Raw genomic sequence first — 25,783 nt, forward strand, 5'->3', positions numbered from 1 at the left:
AAGAAAGATAGAGGTTTGGGGTCTTGGACAAGGAGGGGCTTTAAGACATGGTTTGGCCCAGTGACTTTGCATAAGGGAGGGAAGTAGCAGAGGCAGATGATCACGACTTCCGTGACAACATAGCTCCACAAGCTCCTTGCATGTGTTGAAAATGAAGACGGGTGAGGCAAGTTGGAGGGTGAGCATTTGAAAAGGGACCAACTTAACTCAACGATATTAAAAAGACTTAACATTCTATGAATTTAAAACAAAGTTACTTTATTTGACTGTAATCACAATATCAATCCCTATAATATACAGTGTAGTTAATAAACATCAGCAGAAAATGTATCCAAGTGAACATGACACAGGCCTGGACGTGATTAACAGCAGAATCTAATGACTCAGTTTACTTATGAATTTTCTGATGTTTCAGCAGGGCAGATGACCGAGTGAATCCCTTCCCACAATCTGAGCAGGTAAATGGCCTCTCCCCAGTGTGAACCCGCTGGTGTCTCAAGAGACTGCATAACTGAGTGAATGTCTTCCCACAGCTGAAGCAGATGAAAGGCTTTTCCCCAGTGTGAACTCGCCAGTGAGTCACCAGAGTAGATGACCGACTGAATCCCTTCCCGCACTGGAAGCAGGTGAATGGCCTCTCCTCACTGTGAGTACTCCGATGTTTCAGCAGGCTGGCTAACTCAGTGAATCTCTTCCCACACTCAGAACACATGAATGGTCTCTCCCCGGTGTGAATTCGCTGGTGTATCAGCAAGGTGGACGAGGAAGTGAATCCCTTCCCACACTGTGAACAGGTGAACGGCCTCTCCCCGGTGTGAATTCGCTGGTGTACAGTGAGGTCAGACGATCGCTTGAACCCAATCCCACAATGAGAGCACCTGAACGGTCTCTCGTCTGTATGAACACGTTGATGGGACATAAGTTCCCCGGAACTTTTGTAGCACTTTCCACAGTCTGGGCACTGAAAAGGTCTCTCATCAGTGTGAAGCCGCTGGTGTATCAACAGCTTGGATGACTGAGTGAATCCCTTCCCACACTCGGAGCAGGTGAACGGCCTCTCGCCTGTGTGAAGCTTCTGGTGTGTCAGCAGGGTAGATGACTGACTGAATCCCTTCCCACACTCGGAGCAGGTAAAAGGTCTTTCTCCGGTGTGAATGCGTTGGTGTCTCACTAAGTGGGATGACTGAGCGAATGCCTCCCCACACTGGGAACAGGCGAACGGTTTCTCGCCAGTGTGTACGTGCCGATGTTTCACAAGGGTCGAAGACTGTGCGAATCCTTTCCCACACTCCGAGCAGACGAACGGCCTCTCTCCGGTGTGAACTGGTTGGTGTGCGAGGAGGTCAGATGATGTTTTGAAGGCAGCCCCACAGTGAGAGCACCTGAACGGTCTCTTGTCAGTGTGAACACATCGGTGAAAAATCAGGTCCCAAGAACTTGTGAAGCATTTGGTGCAATCTGAGCATTTGAAAGGTCCCTCATCAGTGCGTCCCCAGTGTTGCGTCAGGAGGGTGGAAGAGGAAGTGAATCCCTTCCCACTGTCAGAGAAGGCGAATGGCCCCTCCCTGGCCTGACTGCACCACTGTGTTTCCAGTTTAGACAAGGATTCACCCTCATAGCCCATACATTTCCATAGCTTCTCCCCACCACAACTACATTTATGTCCTAACTGGTCAGCTGATTGGCCAAAGCCTTGTCCACACACAAACTGTGTGTACAGTGGCTCCTCACTGCGCATGGTGCCTCCTCCTTCCATGTCCAAACTCCGATGATGTCCGGGTTACGGTAAAGCGAGCGACCTCACCAGATCCTGATGGGACATCTGGTTTGGGTTTCCTGATTACAGCCTGTGAAATCGGTTTAAAACAGGTAACAGGGAGGGCAGGGCCACACAGGGAATCGCAAACTCGTGAAAGTGAAGGGAATGCATTTAGGGGGGCTGACACTAGGAAGAAGTGACCGTGAAAGCTGCCGGAATTGTCCCAAAAATCCAACAGGCTCACCTTCAAAAGACTGTAGCCTCCGTGACTGGGAAGACAGTAGATGGGAGAGGCAGGCAGTGGAAGAGTGTGATTTCAGTTTTACAACCCAACTACAAGATTGACTGAATCTCCTGATCCCTCAATTCCCACCTCTTGGAAAGCACCAGGGTTGCAGGTGTATGTGAATACTATCATCTCCAAGTTCCCTCCAAAGTCACACACAATCCTAGAAAATAAAGTGTGAAGCTGGATGAACACAGCAGGCCAAGCAGCATCTCAGGAGCACAAAAGCTGACGTTTTGGGCCTCGACCCTTCATCAGATGAAGGGTCGAGGCCCGAAACGTCAGCTTTTGTGCTCCTGAGATGCTGCTTGGCCTGCTGTGTTCATCCAGCTTCACACTTTATTATCTTGGATTCTCCAGCATCTGCAGTTCCCATTATCTCTCACACACAATCCTGACGTGTTTGCCATCCACTTCTTGATCAGTGAACATTTCTTCCACTTAAATATTGGGAAGACTGAATCCATTGACTTCAGTCCCTGCTACAAACTTCACTAATTGCAACCCTATTACTGTTAACGAGATGACGCTGAACCAGACTGTTCACAGCCCTGGAGAAATATTTCCCACCAGGAGGAGATCCAAATAACATATCCCCATCATCACCAAAACCGCCTATTTCCACCTCAGTAACAGAGTCACAGAGTCATACAGCACAGAAACAGATGCTTCTGTCCAACCAGTCCATGCCGAACTTAATCCCAAACTAATCCAGTCCCACCTGCCCACTCCTGGCCCATATCCCTCCAAGCCTCTCTTTTCATGAACTTATCCAAATGTCTTTTAAATGTTGTAACTGTACCCACATCCACCACTTCCTCAGGACGTTCATTCCACACACAAACCACCCTCTGTATAAAACATTTGCCCCGCATATCCTTTTTAAATCTCTCTCCTCTCACCTTAAAAATATGCCCCCTGGTTTTGAATTCCCCCATCCCAGGGAAAAGACACCTATCGTTAACCCTATCTGCATGCCTCATGATTTTATAAACCTCTATCAGGTCACCGCTCACCTTGCTACACGCCAGAGAAACAAGTCCCAGCCCATCCAGCCTTTCTTTATAACCCAAACCTTCCAAACCTGGCAACATCCTGGTAAATCTCTTCTGAACCCTCTCTAGTTTAATAATATCCTTCCTACAAGAGGGCAACCAGAACTGGACACAGTACACCAGAAGAGGCCTCACCAATGTCCCACCAGACTCCTCTCTCGTCTCAGCTCATCTGGTGCTGATACTGCTATCCATTCACTTGTTACCTTTAGATCTAACAATCCTAACACACTCCCAGTTGGCCTCCCACATTTAACCTCCTTTCAATCTTGAGGTCATCTGGAGGCCTGTGCATTTACCTGCCCCTCCTGTACACGCTGGTCTTCAAGATTCTGGATTAAGTAGCACCAACATTTTAAAATTCTGAACTGATGTTTCAAAATTCCTGTCTGCCTCTGTAATTCATACCAGCCTTACAACCCTCCCCATCTTTGTAACGTCCTTCAGTCTCATGACACCCTCCCACCCCCCTCCATATCCGTAACCTCCTCCAGCCTTTGAGATGTCTCAATTCCTCTTGTTCTGTCTTCCTGAACGTTCCCAATTTTAATCTCATTGTTACTGGTCTTCAGTTACCAAAGCCACGAGCTCTGGAATCATCCCTAAACCTTTACCTCATCTTCCTAATTTAAAATAATCTTTAAAATTTCCATCTGTGTTCCAGATTTTGGTCACCTGACCCATGATCACCATGGGGCCCTTTGTCAACTGTTGCTTTTTGAAACTTCTGTGAACAGCCTTGGCATATTCTATTATGCGAAAGGTTCTATATAAATTCAAGGTGCTGTTCTTTGTATGTACATCACTGTTCCTGCATTCTCACTTTTTATACAACAGCATTGTGGGAAAACCTTCACCCCCATACACACTGCAGTTGTTCAGGAAGCTCAAACATCACCTTCTACACTGGGATATTGAATATCTGCTGAAACCTATGGAGATCGAAATACAGTCAACATTTCAGGATGTTCAGAATGAATTAAAATGGTGCAGAATTTGATGTTCAATATAAGCCCTGAAATGGACTGTAGTACAGGAAAAATAATTCATTTCTGTGAAAGATTCCACGAGAAGACAAAGCCGGTAGGATTGCAGCACACAATCGGGGATGGCCAGCAGAACAGTCTCATTTAGTCACAGTCGGTGAACGTTACACTAAAATACCAACGCTGACTGAAACCATTATTTACTGTCACAGCAATGATAGAGTTCCTCAGGGAGGACAGGGGTGAAACACAGCAATGAATGGACATGGATTTAGATCCACAATAAATGAGGCCCAGAGCCATAGAACCTCTCAAAAAAATAACACAGGACAACTGGAAAGCTCAAGATTATAGATGAACAGTCAAAAATACTCACCTCTGAAGTTTTACAATGTCCTCGTGGAGCTTGCAGCCAGAAGGGTGGCAGAAACACTTATAATCCCAGCCGATGTTCCTACGGGGCAGGCCAGATCCCAAAATGTAACCTGACTTGACAGATCAAATTTATTTATTTTAACTCATCATCATTCGTAGTAACATCGACGCACAGGCTGTAGGTTTACTTTAACAATAAAATCAGCGTTGCTACACAAAGGGAGAAAATAAAAACAAAATATAGAATGCAATTTTAAAGATATTAAAAGATTTCACAAAACAAGGTCTCATCTGCTAGCCAACACCATGACTTTTACAGAGCCTCATATCCTGAGAAATTCTCCTTCCATGTCAAATATTTAGTTTTGACAAACTGCTTCCCCCCTGTCCTGTGAACTGTGCAGCCTTCTCACATGAATACTCAATAAATCTGGAGTTCCACAGAAGAGGTCACCAGACCTGGAACTCTGCTTTCTCTTCAAAGATGCTGCCAGACCTGCTGAGCTTTCCCAGTAACTTCTGTTTTTGCTTCTCACATGGATACTGTAAGAACTGAAAACTTAAGACTTACTCAGGACTCAGCCTGAATACTCCGCAGATCTCTAACCAAACACGTCCAGACTGCAAGTTTCTCCATCTAAATTTAAAACAATGTCACTGCTTTCCCTGAACTGTCTAATACTCATTTTGAGGAGAGAATTATATTTACTTATGAACAGTCAGGTTTTCACCAGAAACTGCACTTAGAACTTTTACTCTCTGGGTTTTCCAAGCTAAAGTCAAACCTAGATTATTCTAATGCAAAAGCAAGCTAATTACTGCACTGTTTACCCTCTCTGCCATTAATCCATAGTCACAGCAAAGATTCATTTACGCTCTAGAAAGTTGATAGTTACCTGTGTCTGTGACTTGGCTTTCTGAAACTTTTCTCAAAGTAACCAACACCTATATGCCACTAGTTCAAAATCCAAACGCTACAAATGATATTTATCCAAATCACAAGCTCTTCATCCAAAACTGGGATCATTGAAAAATCTCTCGGTTGAGGCCACACACAGAGAGTGGAATAAAAGAATGCAGAGTATCTGGGTGTGTGCAAACCAGTAATAACCACATATTACAATGAATATGGCACTCAGAGAATGTAGAGGTGATTCATAAAAATGGTTCAAGGAACGAGTAACTTCAGCAGCAAGATTAGGGTTTTGTTATTATGCATTCATGGAATGTGAACATCGCTGGCAAGATCAGTATTTAATCTTCATCCATAACATCCCTTAAATTCAGGCATCACACAATACCAGATCATGACGTAACAAGTTTATTTGAAAACACAAAATTAGTCCTAACACCTGAAGAAGAGCTGAGGCTCTGAAAGTTTGTGTTTTCAAATAAACTTGTAACTTGGTATCGTGCAATTTCTGACCTTGCCCATCCCAGTCCAACACCAGCAGCTCAATGGCCTTCACTTAAAAGTGTTGGAGAGCAGCCTTCTCGAATTGTTGCATCCATTGTGCTGTGGGGAAATGAGTTCCAGGATTGACTCAATGCAACAGTGAAGGAACAGCACTGGTACAGCTGCAATTCAGGACGGTGTATGCCTTGGAGAAATCTGCTGGTGCTCTAGTGCTATCTTTGTCATTCTCAGTGGTAGGGGTCATGGGTTTGGGGCCCAAATGAATTACTGCAGTGCACCTTGTGGGTGGTACACCTTGCTGCCAACGTGCATTGATGGTGAAGGGAATGGATATTGATGATGGTACCAATCAAGTGGACCGGTTGATCCTGAATGGTGTCAAGTCTGTTGAGTATTGTTGGGAGCTGTACCAATTCAGTCAAGCAGACAGTACTTTGTCATCCTCCTGATCCCAGTGTGGGGCCCTGGTTGACAGCAGCAGCTGAAGTCTTGCGAGTGGCAGCTTGGCCTGGCATATCCGATGGAGGTCAGCTGGGGTGGTGAGGGTGGTTAGTGAGCCCAGGCGAGTCTTAGCCCAGCACGAGAAAGCTTACGCAGTGCAGGGGAGAATGAACCCTTTTGTGGGAAGCTCAACTTGGGAGGGTCTGCAGGCCTGTGGTTTAAGAAAGGACTGTAATGTTTGACTTCTCAAACTTTATTTTTCCACTTCTGTACTAAGACTGCAGTGCTGAACTTCTGAAACTTTTTTTCTAGATCTGTAACCAAGATTTTGAACCTAAGATGGCGCAGTTTGTGGCCACACTGTACATTTTTCACGATAATCTTGTACCCTGCAGTTGAGTACAAGTTAAATCCAAGTCTAATTTGTGCCTTGTAGATGCAGGGCAGGCACTGGGGAAATCTGAGTTGGAGACATTGAGGCTGTTCTTACAGAAAAGGATTTGGGGAGATTTGGTAGGAGTGCTACTGATAAAGCTAGATAAAACTTGTCCTTACCAGCTGATCGAGAAAGGATTACGAGACAAGATCTTCTGGCAGGAGTGTCAACATTCAAACAAGAAATTTCTTGCTGTGAATGGTAATTACCTGAAACTAGACACTTACACTAAAAAACTGCTAATGCCCTAGTCCATCTGAACCAAGTGATTCTGTCGGATTTTGACGTGATGTTCGGTTTGCGCAGCTCCTCTGCAAATCTCTTTAAACCATCCTGTAAAAGAAATTTACAAAAGTAATCACTGTCAATCCTGGATAGAGATTCATATAAGCTAAACATCTTACTCTGTGTGAGTTCATTGTGTGGGAGGTACTCCCTATTTTAAACCCTGTTAAAAGGAGTTTCCACAATCTATTCCTTTCAATCCAGAATAAAATTCACAATATTCCATCTTTCTGGCCAAAGATGACCTCACACGCTGCCTGTGCCACACTACCCCTCGTGATTGTCAGTCCGTTGATTCAAGAATCACACTTTCTCGGCGTTATGGGTTTCTTTCCTGGGTTTTCATGTGACTGAAATGTGCCACACACCTTTGGACACCTAAGGCGGAAATGTCCTGTGAGGTAAAAGCAGAAATTGCTGGAGGAACTCAGCCGAGCAGGTAGCATCGTGAGTTCTGAAGAAGGGCCGCTGCACTCGAAACGTTAACTCTTGCTTTCTCTCCCCAGTTGCTGCCAGACCTGCGGAGTTCCTCCAGCAATTACTGTTTTTGTTTCGGATTTCCAGCATCCGTAATTTTAATGTCCCATGAAGTAGCAGAACCAGGGAGCAATATTTATTACATTGGGTGTGAGAGGGCCATACAGTATCATGGACCAAGTTTTGTCTCCCCTCTGAACAATGGACTAGACGCTCCTCCCAGTCGTTCCAAACATTGCCCCCTACAAATATGGCGGACGCACCGTCCCGTACCCCCACCTAAGATGGGGGCAAAACGCCGGGGCCTGACCTTGGGACGAAGCCTGGTGCCATTTTCCGTTTGTTGCAAACGGGGGACAGGAAGATTGTCGTTCAGCGTTTGAACTGACCCAAGACGTCTGCGGAACCTCCCCGCGCAGCCACAGCCCCATCTATCACTCCCTCCTGTCCGCCTGCTACTCATTGTTTGTAAACCAGACAAAGGGGAGACTAACCATCGGAGGCTTGGTGGGGGGGGGGTGAAAAACATGCCGACTGCACATGCGTTCTTCAGATCATTGCAGCCAGCCTCAACAGTGCCTCTTCGACAGCACTTTTGGGGGTGGGGGGAAGCGGCTGAGTGACGGCGGTTATAGGCCAATAGGAGAAGGGGGCGTGGCAGATGCCTCTGCACACCGGTCCAGACTCTCAGCCAATCAGAGTGAATGAAGGGCGGGCCTAGCGGCAAAGACAGTTTCCAGCGTCTGGACGCTGAAGGGCGATGATAAAAATGGGTAAAAGAGCACATATTGGGAGTGAAATGGAGGTAGTGCGGGCTGAAAGGTCTCGTGAATATCTGGCGCTTACCTCCAGACAGATACGACAGGCTACGGGCGACCTGTATACAGCAACCAGGCATGGGCCTCGGGCTATGATGGGCTCAGGTCTCCGCCGCCGCCACCACAATTAAGAGCAATGATCCGTGTACGCATGAGCAGCAACCATCTTTATGTAGGAAATGTCCAACAGCGTGCATGCGCAGTTTTCCTTTCAAAGTGGGTCACCAGGAGAACATTGGTCTACTGCAAGCTCAAGAGAAATCTATATATTTTCTGGGACTTACCCCCCCCGCTTTGTCTTTTTTTTCAGGCATTTGAAGAGGGAACGATTTGACAGTGTTATTTGTTTCACCACAGCCTAAATATCATCAAGCCCGTGTGGAAGGAAAAGATTTCAGGTATGTGTTGGGGCTTGAAGTGCTCCCAGATATTTACAATCCTGGTTCGACTAATCCTGTGGATTACGTGATAATAGGAACTGCAGATGCTGGAGAATCCAAGATAATGAAATGTGAGGCTGGATGAACACAGCAGGCCCAGCAGCATCTCAGGAGCACAAAAGCTGACGTTTCAGGCCTAGACCCTTCATCAGAGAGGGGGATGGGGTGAGGTTTCTGGAATAAATAGGGAGAGAGGGGGAGGCGGACCGAAGATGGAGAGAAAAGAAGATAGGTGGAGAGGAGAGTATAGGTAGGGAGGGGATAGGTCAGTCCAGGGAAGGCGGACAGGTCAAGGAGGTGGGATGAGGTTAGTAGGTAGGAGATGGATGTAAGGGATGGGTGAGAGGAAGAACAGGTTAGAGAGGCAGAGACAGGTTGGACTGGTAGCGAGTTTTGAGAAGATTTGTAGCTCCGGTTGAGGTTCTCGATGTGAGTTTGCTCGCTGAGCTGGAAGGTTAGTTTTCAGACGTTTCGTCACCATTCTAGGTAACATCATCAGTGAGCCTCCGACGAAGCGCTGGTGTTATGTCCCGCTTTCTATTTATCTGGTTAGGTTTCCTTGGGTTGGTAATGTCATTTCCTGTTCTTTTTCTCAGGGGATGGTAGATTGGCTCCAAGTCAATGTGTTTGTTGATGGAGTTCCGGTTGGAATGCCATGCTTCTAGGAATTCTCGTGCATGTCTCTTGTTTGGCTTGTCCTAGGATGGATGTGTTGTTTGGCTTGTCCTAGGATGGATGTGTTGTCCCAATCAAAGTGGTGTCCTTCCTCATCTGTATGTAAGGATACGAGTGATAGTGGGTCATGTCGTTTTGTGGCTAGTTGATGTTCATGTATCCTGGTGGCTAGCTTCCTGCTAGTTTGTCCAATGTAGTGTTTGTCACAGTTCTTGCAAGGTATTTTGTAGATGACGTTCGTTTTTTTTGTTGTCTGTATAGAGTTATTGTTCCTGCAACCCCGAAGGTTGCAGAACAGCAACTCATATTCCGCTTGGGAACCCTGCAACCCAATGGTATCAATGTGGACTTCACCAGCTTCAAAATCTCCCCTTCCCCCACTGCATCCCAAAACCAGCCCAGTTCGTCCCTTCCCCCCACTGCACCACACAACCAGCCCAGCTCTTCCCCCCCTACCCCCCCACCCACTGCATCCCAAAATCAGTCCAACCTGTCTCTGCCTCCCTAACCTGTTCTTCCTCTCACCCATCCCTTACATCCATCTCCTACCTATTAACCTCATCCCACCTCCTTGACCTGTCCGTCTTCCCTGGACTGACCTATCCCCTCCCTACCTCCCCACCTATACTCTCCTCTCCACCTATCTTCTTTTCTCTCCATCTTCGGTCCGCCTCCCCCTCTCTCCCTATTTATTCCAGAACCCTCACCCCATCCCCCTCTCTGATGAAGGGTCTAGGCCCGAAACGTCAGCTTTTGTGCTCCTGAGATGCTGCTGGGCCTGCTGTGTTCATCCAGCCTCACATTTCGTTACCTGTGGATTACATGTTCACTTCCAGGCAGCCTACCTGAGGAGGGACAAATGGTCTCCGGGAGCATGAAACAGATTTACCCGAATGACTCTTTGCCTCCTGGGGTTAAATTAATTAGCAAAGCTCAAACAAGTACAAAAGAGATAAATTGTGGCCCGAGCTTTCAGGAGTGAATGAGGAAACACTTGCTGGTCAGTTTTTAAATTTGACATTGATAGGTGTTTCTAAGTATATTAAGGATTGAGCAAAAGCTCACAGATCAGCCATGTTGGAAATAGTAAGCAGGTCGAGCAGCTTCTGTGGAAGCAGAAACTGGGTTAACTTTTCAGATCTGTGAACTAAAAAGATCGATATCACTCCAAGATGCCTCCTATATGTCTCATTCCTTGCTCTGTTCCCAAAGTCTTGCAAGTTTATATCCTATGTCAACCATTGATCATTTCCATTTCTATCATCATCATAGGCAGTGCCTTCTGCATATTACCAGTCACACTGTTAACAAAAATACTTTCCTATCTACCTCATTCCCAAAAACTTTAAGTCTGCGTTGTCTAATACTTGTGCTATCATTGTTTGGATGTAGCTTTTTCTTTGTCTACCTTATCTCAATTATGATCTTTTGGGCAATCAAAATTCCACTTCTCCAAATCATACTTGTAACTATGATTCATTTGTCTAAGATTGGTGGAGTAGCAGATAGTGAAGGGGACTGTTGGAGAATGCAGCAGAATATAGATAGATTGGAGAGTTGGGCGGAGAAATGGCAGATGGAGTTCAATCCAGGCAAATGCGAGGTGATGCATTTTGGAAGATCCAATTCAAGAGCAAACTGTACAGTAAATGGAAAAGCCCTGGGGAAAATTTGATGCACAGAGGTCTGGGTGTTCAGGTCCATTGTATGCTGAAGGTGGCAACGCAGGTCGATGGAGTGGTCAAGAAGGCATACGGCATGCTTTCATTCATCAGACTGGGTATTGAGTACAAGAGTTGGCAGGTCATGTTATAGTTGTATGGGACTTTGGTTCGACCACATTTGGAATCCTGCATTCGGTTCTGGTTCACACATTACCAAAAGGATATGGGTGCTTTGGAGACGGTGCAGAGGAGGCTCACTAGGATGTTGCCTGGTTTGGAGGGCACTAGCTTTGAAGAGAGGTTGAGTAGATTAGTGTCCTATACATTAGAAAGACAGAGGTTGAGGGAGGACCTGATTGAGGTCTACAAAATCATGAGAGGTATAGACAGGGTGGATAGCAGGAAGCTTTTTTCACCCAGAGTGGGGACTCAATTACTAGGGGTCACGATTTCACGGTGCAAAGGGAAAAGTTTAAGGGAGATATGTGTGGGAAGTTCTTTACGCAGATGGTGGTGGGTGCCTGGAAAGCGTTGCCAGCAGAGGTGGTAGGGCAGGATGATAACATCATTTAAGATGTATCTAGACAGATGCATGAGTGGGCAGGGAACAGAGGAATACAGATCCTTGGAAAATAGGTGACAAGTTTAGATATAGGATCTGGATCGGTGCAGGCTTGGAGGGCCAAAGGGCCTATTCCTGTGCTGTCATTTTCTTTGTTCTTTATTCTTGTTCTCATGAACCACTGGTAAATCACGTCTGTATCCTGTGAACAACCCTTTGTATCCTTGCTGAAAAAGCATAACCAGAACTGACTTGTAACCAGAGCTTTGTAAAGGTCAGAATTTTTTCCGTGAGTTTGTTCTTGTTGTCTCTGTTTTATGTTGCATAAATTTTCTAAGTGCTCTTTGAACATGTTCTGTCATTATTAAAGAATAGTGTCAATTAACCTCCAGGTCTCTCTGTCCCTGTGCACTCTTTAAGTCGTCTTTTTGATACACTTGTGGGACATGAACGTGGCTGGCCTTGCCAGCATTTTATTGCTTGTTCCTAGCTGCCTGTGAGGCGGTGACGAGCTGTTGTTTTGAACCATTACTGTCCCCATGCTGTAGGTTGACACACAATGTCCACGGGGAGGGAACCCCTCAAATCTTGACCCAGCAACATTGAAGGAATGATGATTACATTTCCGTGCCAGGATGTTGAATGGCTTAGAGGGGAACTCGCAGGCGATGGTGTTCCCATGTATCGGTTGCCCTCGTCCTTCCAGATGGAAGCGGTGATGGGTTTGGAAAATGTTATGTAAGGATCTTTGGTGAACGTCTGCATTACATCTCGTGGGTAGTAATATGAGTAAGTAGTGAGCGTTGGTGGTGGAGGAAGTGGATGTGGTGCCTTTCAGACAAATTGCTTTGTCCTGAATGGTGTCAAGCTTCTTTTGTTGGAGGTGCCTCCATCCAGGCAAGTGAGAATTATTCCATCACACTCGTGCCTTGTAGATGGTGGGTAGTCTTTGGGAGTCACTTATTCACCACAGTATTCCTAGTCTCTGACCTGCTGTCGTAGCCACTGTGTTTGTGTGAGTCCATCTGAGTTTCCATTCTATGGTAACCCCACGGCTGTTGATAGTTGGGAAAATTCAGTGATGGCAACACCATTGACTGTCGGGGACAGTGATTAGATTGCTTGCCTGTCTGGCTGACTGTTAATGGAGATGGTCATTGCCTGGCATTTGTGTGGCGTGAATGTTACTTGCTGCTTGTCAGCCCAAGCCTAGACATTGTCCAGATCTTGTCGCATTTGACTGTGGACTGCTTCAGTATCTGAGGTGTCGCGAATGGTGCTGAACATTGTGCAGTCATCAGTGAACATCCCCACTTCTGACCTTATGACGCAGCTGAAGATGGTTGGTCCCAGGACACTACCCCAAGGAGCTCCTGCAGAGATGTTCTGGAGCTAATGTGACTGACCCCCAACAATCACAACCTGGATGAGGGCGTAGAAGGATGGGTTAGTAAATTTGCAGATGACACTAAGGTCGGTGGAGTTGTGGATAGTGACAAAGGATGTTGTAGGTTACAGAGGGACATAGATAAGCTGCAGAGCTGCGCTGAAAGGTGGCAAATGGAGTTTAATGCAGACAAGTGTGAGGTGATGCACTTTGGTAGGAGTAACCGGAAGGCAAAGTACAGGGCTAATGGTAAGATTCTTGGTAGTGTAGATGAGCAGAGAGATCTCGATGTCCATGTACACAGATCCTTGAAAGTTGCCACCCAGGTTGACAGGGCTGTTAAGAAGGCATACAGTGTTTTAGCTTTTATTAATAGAGGGATTGAGTTCCAGACCAAGAGGTTATGCTGCAGCTGTACAAAACTCTGCGGCCACACTTGGAGCATTGTGTACAGTTCTGGTCACCACATTATTAAGGAGGATGTGGAAGCTTTGGAAAGGGTGCAGAGGAGATGTACTAGGATGTTGCCTGGTATGGAGGGAAGGTCTTACAAGGAAAGGCTGAGGGACTTGAGGCTGTTTTGTTAGAGAGAAGAAGGTTGAGAGGTGACTTAATTGAGACATATAAAATAATCAGAGGGTTAGATAGGGTGGATAGGGAGAGCCTTTTTCCTAGGATTGTGACGGCGAGCATGAGGGGGCATAGCTTTAAATTGAGGGGTGAAAGATATAGGACAGATGTCAGAGGTAGTTTTTTTACTCAGAGAGTAGTAAGGGAATGGAACACTTTGCCTGCAACGGTAGTAGATTTGCCAACTTTAGGTACATTTAAGTCATCATTGAACAAGCATATGGACGTACATGGAATAGTGTAGGTTAGATGGGCTTCACATTGGTATGGCAGGTCAGCACAACATTGAGGGCCGAAGGGCCTGTACTGTGCTGTAATGTTCTATGTAATCACAACCATATTCTGATATAAGGATGAGTTTATCAATTCTACAGTTGCAGCTGCATCTGTCCACGACAGTGTGGGTATGAGTGACCACCGCATAGTCGTTGTAGAGTCAAAGAGAATATCCTGCGCAGTGCCAAGTGGGACAGACTTTGAACAGATCTAGCAACTTGAGACAGGAGGTGCGGTGGTCCGTCAACAGCAGCAGACCTGTACTCCAGCACAATCTGTAACCTCATGGCCTGGCATATTCCCCCATTAAACCATTACCAACAAGCCAGGGGGGGTCACGTCTGGCTGAATAGGGGGCAGGAGGACAAAGGCAGGAGCAGCACCAGGCATAATTGAAGATGCGATGTCAAAAGGGTGAAGCGACCAAACGGGACTACTTGCACATCAAACTGCAGAAGTAATAAACACAGCCAAGTGATCCCACAACCGATGGATCAGGTGTAAGCACTACATTCCTGCCACATGCAGTCATGAATGGTGGTGGAATGCAGTGTACAGTCTTTCTCCCCCTTCCTTCTCTCAAAACACATTCCCTTGCTGTGTGTTCCGAAGATGAGAAATATTCAACTCAAAAAGCTAACTCTGTCTCCCTTCACAAAGTCTGCCACTTGAGCACTTCGTTTTTTTTGAATGGAAGCTTTCCTGGAATTTGAACAAATTACTCGCATTCATTTAAAGATATCAGTTAGGAACTGGTAGAGCCAATAGAGAGGGACTATTTCCATTGTTTAAAGAATCCAGATCAGAAGGACAGTCTTTAAAATCGAGAGGCAGAGGTGTGAATCAGGAGTGAATGAGGAAACACTTCTTCTTAAGACAGAATTGGTAAAAAATAAGAAATTCTTTTCCTCTGGTGGTTTCTGTGAGCTCTGTTAAACTTAAATTTAAACCTGTTAACGGACCACGTGCGAGGATCACAGATTAGTGTTGCTGGAGACACTCGGAAGGTTGGGCAGCTTCTGTGGAAAGGGTTACCTCCTTGTATCTACTGTTCCAACAGCATCCACACCCAGAAGATCATCATCTGCCATTTCCGCCACCTCCAGTGAGATGCCACCATCAGACGCATGCTCCCCTCTCCTCCCTTGTCTGCCTTGGTCGGGAACTGTTCCCTCAGGGACATCCTGGTCCACAGCCCTGTGGCACCTTCTGCTGTAACTGGCAAAGGTGTGACACCTGCCCATTTACCTCCTCCCTCCCCAGTGTCCAATGGCTCAAATACACCTCCCAGGTGAAGCAGACTTCACCTGCACTTCCCACAATCTAGTCTGCTGTGTTTACTGCTCACAACGTGGTCTCCTCTATGTTGGTGAAACAAAGCATAGACTGGGTGACTGCTTCGCAGAACGACTGTTCTGCTGGCAAAAAAGACCCTGAACTACCTGTTGCCACTTTAACACACCACCCTGTTCCCTGGCCAACATCTCTGTATCTGGCTTGTTGCAGTGTTCCAGCAAAGCTCATCATAAGCTGGAAGAACACCAGCACATTTTCCACTTGGGGACCCTGCAGTCCTCCGGACTGAATATAGAGTTCAATAATTGTGTGGCCTAAACTCTCCCACGTGCTAGCTCCCTACCCCACACACCAGGCCTTGTTATCACATAGCCTGCCCATTGTTAGTCACTAACAATCCCCATTAACAGCTATTCTCCCTCCCAGCCAGATCATTATCAATGTGTCTGTCTCTGTCTGTCTCCCGTTTTTGTTCACTGGGCTAAAGTGCCAGACCTCTGAACGAATGAACGTGGGAGAATGAGGAAAGGGAATGTAGGGTGGACAGTGCAAGAGATTAACTGATAAGAGGTTTCACATTGTGAGATGAAAGAGGATGATAAATGGGATGTGTAAATACTCAGATGTGCCAGGGTGAAATGTGAAGGGGAGAGGAGCAACTGTGAAGTTCAAGTATAGAAAATCATGCAGAAAAGAGACCCTCCCTAGACTGACCTGTCTCCAACCTACCTCCCCACCTACACTCACCTTTACTGGCTCCATCCCTGCCTCTTTGACCTGTTTGTCTCCTCACCACCTATCTTCTCCTCTATCCATGTTCTATCCACCTCCCCCTCTCTCCCTATTTATTTCAGCACCCTCCCCCATTTCTGAAGAAGGGTCTGGGCCCAAAACGTCAGCTTTCCTGCTCCTATGATGCTGCTTGGCCTGCTGTGTTCATCCAGCTCTACACCTTGTTATCCCAGAAAACCAAGGCACAGGGAAATGAGGAACATCATGGGGCGGAGGTCATATTACACAATTCAATGTTGATTCCTTAAGACTGTAAGGCAGCACGGTGGCTCAGTGGTTATCACTGCTGCCTCGGCGCCAAGGACCTGGATTTGATCCCACCCTCGGACGACTATCTGTATGGAGTTTGCACGTTCTCCCCGTGTCTGCATGGGTTTCCTCTGGGTGCTCCGGCTTCCTCCCACAGTCCAAAGATGTGCAGGCTAGGTGGATTGGCCATGCTAAATTGCCCGTAGTGTTCAGGGATATGGACTGAATGTGATACACCAGGATACACGAACATCAACTATCCACAAAAAGACATGATCCACTATCACTAGTATCCTCACATACAGATGAGGAAGGACACCACTTTGATTGGGACAACATATCCATCCTAGGACAAGCCAAACAGAGACACGCATGAGAATTCCTAGAAGCATGGCATTTCAACCGGAACTCCATCAACAAACACATTGATTTGGAGCCAATCTACCATCCCCTGAGAAAAAAAATAGGAAATGACATCACCAACCCAAGGAATCCTAAATGGATAAATAGAAAGCAGAACATAACACCAGCGCTTCACTGGAGGCTCACTGATGATGTACCTAGAATGGTGATGAAACGTCTGAAAATGAACCTTCCAGCTCAGCGAGGAAACTCACATCCAGAACCTCAACCTGAGCTACAAATCTTGTCAAAACTCGCTGTTCAGGGATGTGTAGATTAGGTGGGTTATGTGGAGATGGGTCTGGGTGGGATGCTCTGAGGGTCGGTGTGGACCTGTTGGGTCGAAGGGCCTGTTTCTGCGCCGTAGGGATTCTATGATCTATGATCTATGACCTTTGTACGTTTTCCCAGGGTCTGCGTGGGTTTCCTCCAGTTACTCAGGTTTCCTACCACAGTACAAAGATGAGCAGGTTAGGGTGGTGGATTGGCCATGCTAAATTGTTCCATAGAGTCCAGGGATGAGTAGGCTATGTGGGGTTATATGGTAGGGGGTTGAGTCTGGCTGGGAGACTCTGTTCGGAGGGTCGGTGTGGACTCGAATGGCCCATTTCCATGCTGTGGCGGGTCCTGTGATTGAAGAAAGTGCCTTTTTCGCTTGGGGTGGGAAAAGCGATTGCGGTTCTGTTTTGGTTCAGCCAAAAGGCCACTGACCTGTTACCTGTGCTGTCTGCTCAGTTGCTAGCTTGACTTCCTTCGTGTTTCCAGTGCCTTCAGATGGGATTGCAGACTGTGGAAGTTAGTTTTCAAAAACAAGACAGTAAGGCTACAAGAGACAGTAGTAGAGGTAGGCCATTCAGTCCATCAAGTTCTAAATTATTGTACGTGCAGGGACAGAGACTTAGCGGTGGGCCGGGTGGGAGGGGTGTTCATGCACGCTCATCTTTGAAAATGACAGAGCATGCGGGAAGAGCAGTTGGCAAAATAATATAGCAGGAGTGAATGCCATAGTGGTTTTATGACGGGACCATTAATTCAGAAACCCACGTAATGTTCCAGGGACCTGGATTTGAACCCCATAAATGGCAGATGAATAAAAGTGAAGAGTATACTGGTGACCATGGAATGGTTATTGATTGTCAGAAAAGCCCATCCTTTTAGGGAAGAAAACTGGCCTTCTTATCCAGCCTGATCCATGTGTGACTCCAAGCTCAGACCAATGTGGTTGACTCCTTATGCCCTCTGGGTAATTGAGGATGGACAAGAAACACAGGCCAAGCCAGTGACACCATCATCCAGAAAATCCAGATGTCCTGACCACGTGGCACTCAGGCATCACTTTTTATAGTTCAGTCGCTGGGGTAGCGTTCAGAAAGGGGTCTGTGAGGATCCAAGACACAGTCACTCCACCAGATTAGGGGAGTGGGGAGAAATTACCTGTTTAACTGGGGAGACAGAGATCTGCGGAAGATGGGAATCGCTGCAGAGGGAGCAGTGCGATAAAGGCACATGATTGTATAAGAGAATGAGTACAGCACAGCAAAGCTCCTTGAGGTACTCTCCTTGGAACATCCCACTCCTGGGCAGGACTCCGTTCGGGGTCAGGAAGCTGTGAGCTGGAGGTGAGGTGGTCAGTGCTGGTGTTGGTGTGGTGTGAGTGACTGGTCGGGATATCTCAGTCTCAGCTCTGCCTTTTCCTCTTGGACATTTCATGGTTGTCGGATCACAGTATTTGTTTGTAAACTCTTGTCTTCCTGTGTTTAGCTGGGTTTTCCACATTCTTGCCTGTACCCAGCTGAATACAAGCGGCTCTGACCTCCGTTCGAGTTGACTTCAGTGTATGAATGTGATTTGGAGCAGCTACGACTGTTTTTCTTTCCATTTTTGGAAAAGGAAGCTTGGTAACGGGGTCACACGGCTCAGCAATTTAGCGCCAATGTCTCTCAGTGCTGGGGACCTGAGTTTGATTCCTTTTGTGTGTGTCCGTCTGTCTTCTGGCTGTTCCAGTTTCCTCCCACATTCCAAAGATATGTAGGTTAGGTGGATTAGCCATGGGAATTGCAAGGTTAGAGGGATAGGTCTAGATGGGATGCTGTTCAGAAGGCCAGTGTGGGCTCGATGGGCCGAATAGTCTGCTTCCACACTGTAAGAATTCTGTGATTCTACTAAAGGCTCTGATGAAGAATCACTGGACTCAACATTGACTGCTTTATTCCCACAGACGCTGCCAGACCTGCTCTATATTGCCAGCTGTTTCTGTTTCCACACTGTGTTGGAGTTGTGTGAGCAGTTTTTCAGGTTATGAGAGACAAACTGTTCCTACCCAAATGGATGGTGAATCGCGAGGCACAGATTCCAAGTGTTTTGCCGAAGAATAAACATGAGGTGAAGAAAGCCTTTTTCACGAAGCAATGGTTTGGCTTCAAACACATTGTTTCCAGTTAAATAATCCTCAATTGAACCTGCCTCCACCACCCTTCCAAACAATCTGCAGGGTTACAGGAGACAGCGTAGACGATTGGCATTCAGATCAAATGCTCTGGGGGCTGGTGCAGGCATGATGGGCTAGATGGACTTTCTCTGCACCATAACATTGATTCAGTCAAGTAGCAAATGACAGATGAGGAACTGAGCAATTGTTTGGGCACAGAGAGTGGAAATTGTCCACCAGGCAGCCCAGCGGCTCAGATCAGCATTGGGGACAAGGTTCTGATTCGAGCCTTGGGTGACTGCGTGGAGTTTGCGTGCTCTGCCCGTGTCTGCGTGGGTTTCCTTTGGGTGCTCCGGTTTCCTCCCGCAGTCCAAAGATGTGCAAGTTTGGTGGCTTGGCATTGGTCTTCTTATGGGCTTTCTTTTTTTATAAAAGAAGGGACATATATGTTAACTGGGTCAGTCATGGTTTAACAATTCCATTTGGGCTTAGAAGGCTGGCATGATGGGGTGGTTCTGGGTTGGAATCTGTTTGGAGGGCTAGTGCAGACTGTATGGGCTGAATGGCCTGTTTCTGCTGTATAGGGATTATTTAGTATCCGTTTTCCTTTAAAAGAAAACCTCTGAAACAAAAACAAAGTGCTGGAAAATTCAGCTTCAGCGGATAGTAAGTTCTGATAAAGGGTCACTGGACTTAAAGTTAACTCTTTCCCTCTCATAGATGCTCCCATACCTGCTGAGTTTCTTCAGCACCTTCTGTTTCAGTTTTTACCAAGCAGCTGTTCCCCAGAGTTTTATTACAGTCTGACGGCAGGTCAGTGACCTGAGCCCTTAACTGCAGTTCTTGTTCAATGAGTATAGCAGAGCCTAATGAATGAATGTTTCCAGTGTTTTATCCTTCTTGTTTTGTTTCTTCTGCCCCTGATAAGTTTTATTGTTTTATTTTGTTTGTTACAACTGAATCTGGGCCTATGGGCAGATTCATTAGGAGGTGGTTTGAATCTGCTGCAAGTTTGCACATTCTCCCCCTGTCTGCGAGGGTTTCCTGCAGGCGCTCTGGTTTCCTCCCACAGTCCAGGGATGTGCAGGCTAGGTGGATTAGCCATGGGAACTGGATGGCTACAGGATGGGTCTGAGTGGGATGCTCTTTAGGAGTGTCAGTGTGGACTAGATGGGCCGCATGGCCTGCTTCCGCACTTAGGGATCCTACAATCTATGAACAGACACAGAAGTTTTCAGTCTATTGTACGTGGATGGATTATCAGCCTTCGCTCCTGGCATTTGTATTGGGCTAACAATACAAACAGTTCTATTGTCAATGCCCAGTTCCCCATTGAGAAGGTGAGAGAGGGCCACTATCTGAATCACCGCGCACTCTCTCTGCTGTAAGAGCATCCACAGTTCTATTGGATGAAGCACTGATGAAGGAATAGTGGTCTTTTCAAATCAGCAACAATAAGTTTTGTTTTTCAACTGTCCTAAATGTAATACAAGGTTCGGAGGCATTTCATGGGCACAGTGTTTTTAATTTGCAGATTTTGGGCATCTCTGGCCAGGCCAGCATTTCTTGTCTGTCCCTAATACCCCCGAGGGCAGTTGAGTCAAACGGATTTGCCACACATCTAATAAGTAGAAAATAAGAACAGTATAGCACAGTCCAGGCCCTTCGGCCCACGATGTTGTGCCGAACTTTTACCCCAAACCTAAAGTCTATCTAATCTCCACTGCTGCCTTACACTATCATCCATATGCCTATCTAATAGCCACTTAAGTGCCCCTAATGATGCCGACTCCACTACCCTCTCTGGCAATGCGTTCCACGCCCCCTACACCCTCTGAGTAAAGAACCTACCTCTGACGTCTCCCCTGTATCTACCTCCTTTCATTTCAGAACTATGTTCCCTCGTAAAAGCTACCTCCACCCTAGGAAAAGGTCTCTGGGTGTCTACTTTATCTACACCGCTGATCATTTTGTACACCTCAATCAAGTCACCTCTCGTCCTCCGTTGTTCTCAAGAGAGAAGCCAGAGGTCTCTCAACCTTTCCTCGTAAGACCTTCCCTCTATTCCAGGCAACATCCTGGTAAATCTCCTCTGCACCTTTTCCAACGCTCCCACATCTTTCCTGTCATGAGGTGACCAAAACGGGACACAATACTCCAGATATGGCCGAACCAGGCTGTTGTACAGCTGGAGCATAACTTCATGGCTCTTGAACTCAATCCTTCTATTAATGGAGGCTAGCACACCATACACCTTCTTAACAACTCCATCCACCTGGGTGGCAGCTTTCAGGGAACTGTGAACATGAATCCCTAGATCCCTCTGCTCCTCCACACTGCCATGAATCTTTCCGTTAATCCTGTATTCTGCTTTCAAGTTTGTCCTTCCAAAATGAATCACCTCTCACTTTTCAGCGTTAAACTCAATCTGCCACTTCTCAGCCCAGCTCTGCATCCTATCAATGTCCCTTTGTAACCTAGAACAGCCCTCTGCACTATCACAATGTGATCCACCTTTGTTTCATCTGCAAACTTGCTAATCCTCCCTTCCACTCCTTCATCCAAATTGTTTACAAAAATCGCAAATAGAAGAGGGCCCAGAACAGATCCTTGTGGTACACCACGCGTAACTGAGCACCATGTTGAATATTTTCTGTCCACGACCACCCTTTGTCTTCTAAGGATCAGCCAATTCTGAATCTAATCTTCCACATTTCCCCCTATCCCATGCCTCCTTCCCTTCTGCATGAGCCTACCATGGGGAACCTTATCAAACGCCTCACTTAAATCCATGTATAACACATCCACTGCTCCACCTTCATCCAGGTGTTTGGTCACCTCTTCAAAGAATTCAGTAAGGTTTGTGAGGCATGATCCACCCCTCACAAATCCATGCTGACTATCACAAATAAAACTGTGCCTTTCCAAGTGATCATAAATCTGTCAGAGCCCTTTCTGATAATTTGCCCACCACTGATGTAAGACTAACTGGTCTGTAGTTTCCAGGGTTATCCCTGTTCCCTTTTTTGAACAAGCGAATGACGTTTGCCTCTTTCCAATTTTCCAGTACTATACCCGTGGACAGTGAGGGCGAAAAGATCATTAACAAAGACCCTGCAGTTTCGTCCCTTGCTTCCCTTAGAATCCTTGGATAAATTCCATCAGGCCTGGTGGACTTACCTATCTTCAACTTCCTCACAGTTCCTAGCACATCTTTACTAACATCAACCTCCTCTAGCCCACCAGCCTGTTTCACAATGTCCTCCTATACAACTAGGTCCCTCTCAGTTGTGAGTACTGAAGAAAAGTATTAATTAAGGACCTCTCCTATCTCTTTAGGCTCCGTGCACAAATCCCTTTACAATCCTTTATTGGCCCTACTCTTTCTCTGGTCATTCTCTTGTTCTGCACATATGTGTAAAACGTCTTGGAGTTTTCTTTGATCCTCAGTAAAGCAGTTTCCTTCCTTTTAAATGATCAGGTTCAGGTGGATGTTCTCCCCCACCCCACCCTGACAATCATCCCTGGTTTCACGTTATTTTATCCTCCTAATTCCAGACTTTTTAAAAATTCCCTATTAAATTAAGTTTCCCCACCTGCCCTGGTGAGGTTGAAACCTAGGTCCCTGGAACAGTACCTGGATTTCTGGATTCTGGGCTTGGTGATTCATAGCATCAAGGCCACTGCCTTGCCATAAATTATGTAATTTCACATTGAGCTGGTGGATCAACACTTACAGTCAAAAGAGTTGAATTTTAAAGGAGAGTTGCAGAGTTTGTAGATGTGGCAGGGTCAAAGTTAGTGGGACAATTTAAAAATGTTGGGGAACTCTGTGTGCCAGGAGAGCCACATGTAGGCCTCCAGGAGCTGAGGGTTAAGGGTATTGAAGGTTTTGGAAATGTGGATGAGCATTTTTTAAGCTGAGGTGCTGTTTACCTGGGAATGTATGTAACTTGGAGAGCAATGTGGTTTTTGGTGAGCAAGTACACATCACTCAATGAGTAGAGTGGTGTTGCATTTAATCACAGAATTCCTACAGTATGGAAACAGGTCCACACTCACCCTCAGAGCATCCCACTCAGACCCGTCTCCCTAATCTACACATCCCTGAACACTAAAGGGCAACTTAGCATGGGAGGAAACCGGAGCACCCGGAGGAAACTCACGCAGACACGGGGAGGATGTGCAAACTCCATCCAGACAGTCGCCCGAGGCTGGAATCGAACCCTGATCCCAGGGGGCGGAGAGGCAGCAGTGCTAACCACAGAGCCACTGTGCAACGTGAGCACAGTGGTAGTCTGTGAATGCTCGGATCACACACGCAAAGTTTTGTCATGTTAAATTCTTCTTCACTCTATGCTTCTCCCACCTCTGTCTCCTTATGGAGTTTTGCACTAACTCTGTCTGGTTCCCTTCCCAGACGGAGATCAGTAAGCCTACTGGGATTTTGTGATGAGAGCTTTAATGGCCAGTTTGTTTTTTTTTCCTGCCCAAGTGTCAGCTCCAGGCAGCACTTCTCTTACACAACCTATCTCTGCTTTTCTGAGTTCTCTCTTCCCCCCTCCCCACGCCCCCACCTTGTGTTTTAAATCATTTTTACAGAAAGGGAGGATTTGCAGTCAGGAAGCTCCAAACCAAGCATCCCTTACAGATCGGGCAGATCTGCTTGATTTCTCATAGCCTACTGAAAGGATTTTGAACATGGAAGTAGGATGTACAGCTTGCATTCGGGAGAAATTCTGCGTTTGTTCTGCGTGTGGACAAGTCTTCCATCGTTCATCTGACTTGGCAAAGCACTGGTGCAGCCACACGGCGAGGAAACCGTGGAAGTGTGGGGAATGTGGGAAGGGATTCAATTACCCGTCCAAACTGGAAATTCACTTACGCTGTCACACCGGGGAGAGGCCGTTCACCTGCTCCGAGTGCGGAAAGGGTTTCGCTCATTATTCCAACCTGCTGTCGCACCAGCGGGTTCACACCGGCCAGAAGCCCTTCACCTGCCCCCAGTGCGGGAAGGGCTTCACTCGGTCATCTAACTTGCTGACCCACCAGCGAATTCACACCGGCGAGAGGCCGTTCGCCTGCTCGCAGTGCGGGAAGGGCTTCACCCGGTCATCCCACCTGCAGAGGCACCAGCGAGTCAACACCGGGGAGAGGCCGTTCACCTGCTCCGAGTGCGGGAAGGCGTTCACTCAGTCGTCCGACCTCCTGACCCACCAGCGGGTCCACACCGGGGAGAGGCCGTTCTCCTGCTCCGAGTGCGGGAAGGGCTTCACTCAGTCGTCCCACCTGCTGAGGCACCAGCGGGTTCACAAGTAACGACAGTCCAGGGATTTTGCAGAATCGCGCCCACGGACCGTGGTCACCAGGCTCTGCTCGTGCTGGTTGTGAATAAACGCAGCCCTCCCTTGTAGAGGTTAGCATTGTCAATTAAAATTCTAACAGTTGTGGATCTGCAGGATGAAGTTGAGGAAATGATCCCAACTAGCTGTACATCGACATTCTGAGTTGGTAGAGACTGCAGAGTGTGGGCTGGTGAAACATCAACCCGTGGCTAACTGGTTGGATTTTGATGCAGTTGACATGCCAGCTTTCTACCGTGTTTTCTGTTTCTGGTGATGTTTATAAACACCAGTTTGGTTATACGTTTGGGGGAAAATCAAATAAATAGGCTTTCTGTTAAATGTTTCGATTCTTTCATATCTCTCAGACAGGTTAGTTTCTTATGAGGACCCCCCTCTCTCTCTCTCGCTCCTAACCAGTCTCCTCCATGATCGACTCATGCTCTCAATTAGCAGGAGAACTCCAATTGAAAGACTGCTATTTCTGTGTTTCCCGACTATTAACTCCCAAGTCTCATTCACCAAAGAGTCACCATTCACTTTTAGCTGCGCTCTTTGCTTTTATATATTTCATAGAAGCTTTTGCTATCTTTTTTAATGCTAGTTTTCATTCATAATCCATCTCTGCTTTTTTTAAAAGTAACCCTTTGTTGATCTCTCGAAGTTTCCTAGCTTGGCACTTGCCTTTGCCATATTGTACACCTTAGTTGCTTCTTTCATATTTTGTTTGACTTTCTTGCTTAGCTATTGAATTTTTCCCTCCCTGTCTCAATCTTTCATCCTTTCTGAAATATAATTTTAGTTGTGAGCAGTTGAGTAACTCCCTAAATAGCTACCGCTGCTCCTTGACCATCCTGTAGGAGGGACATAAGTGCAAGAGGTGATTTAACCAGGATGTCACCCGGGCTGGAGAGTTTCAGTTGTGAAGAGGTATTGGACAGACTGAGTTTGTACTCCTTTTGGAGCAGCGGTGGGGGGCATTATCAAGATGCACAAAGTTGAGGGAAACATAAGGTAGAAAAGAAGAAATATTTGCCTTTAGAGGGATCAGTGACCATGGGTCATACCTGAAGGTGACCAGCAGAAGATGTGAGGAAGAGGTTTTTCTAGAAGGTGTTGGGAATCTCGAACTCACTGTATAAGTGTGTCGGAAACCTTCATAACGTTTTAAAAAGCATCTTGAAGTGAACTTGTGACACCAAGGAAAACCGTTGCTGTGGGCTAAGTGCCAGAAAATGAGATTAGAATAGTTAGCTGGGGCTTTTTGACTGGTGCTGGCAAGTTGGGATAAAAGGCCTTTTTCGA

The 25,783-nt window shown here is 46.6% G+C and overlaps 2 protein-coding genes across 2 annotated transcripts in view; one reads left to right on the forward strand and one right to left on the reverse strand.

The window, feature by feature from the left end:
- Positions 1 to 232: 232 nt before the first annotated feature.
- LOC125449062 (uncharacterized) overlaps positions 233 to 25,783 on the reverse strand; it is an 80,476-nt gene continuing 54,925 nt past the window's right edge. Inside the window, 7 exon segments of the mRNA XM_059641834.1 lie at positions 233 to 1,780; positions 6,312 to 6,446; positions 17,427 to 17,495; positions 18,143 to 18,536; positions 19,029 to 19,193; positions 22,733 to 22,854; positions 24,200 to 24,257. Of these exon segments, the coding sequence (XP_059497817.1) occupies positions 281 to 1,780; positions 6,312 to 6,446; positions 17,427 to 17,495; positions 18,143 to 18,536; positions 19,029 to 19,193; positions 22,733 to 22,854; positions 24,200 to 24,257 (2,443 nt within the window). The 3' untranslated portion in view covers positions 233 to 280.
- On the forward strand, positions 8,540 to 24,795 carry LOC125449068 (gastrula zinc finger protein XlCGF7.1-like). The gene is made up of 3 exons (XM_059641792.1): positions 8,540 to 8,733; positions 18,927 to 19,090; positions 23,739 to 24,795. The coding sequence occupies exon 3, from the start codon at positions 23,838 to 23,840 to the stop codon at positions 24,453 to 24,455; it is 618 nt and encodes a 205-aa protein (XP_059497775.1). The 5' UTR covers positions 8,540 to 8,733; positions 18,927 to 19,090; positions 23,739 to 23,837; the 3' UTR covers positions 24,456 to 24,795.

The sequence above is a fragment of the Stegostoma tigrinum genome, chromosome 43 (genome assembly GCF_030684315.1).
Source record: "Stegostoma tigrinum isolate sSteTig4 chromosome 43, sSteTig4.hap1, whole genome shotgun sequence".
Classification (NCBI taxonomy): Eukaryota; Metazoa; Chordata; class Chondrichthyes; order Orectolobiformes; family Stegostomatidae; genus Stegostoma; species Stegostoma tigrinum.

What these genes read in the sequence shown, in the direction of transcription:
- LOC125449068 (XM_059641792.1), top strand. Translation starts at nt 23,838, where the DNA reads ATGGAAGTAGGATGTACAGCTTGCATTCGGGAGAAATTCTGCGTTTGT.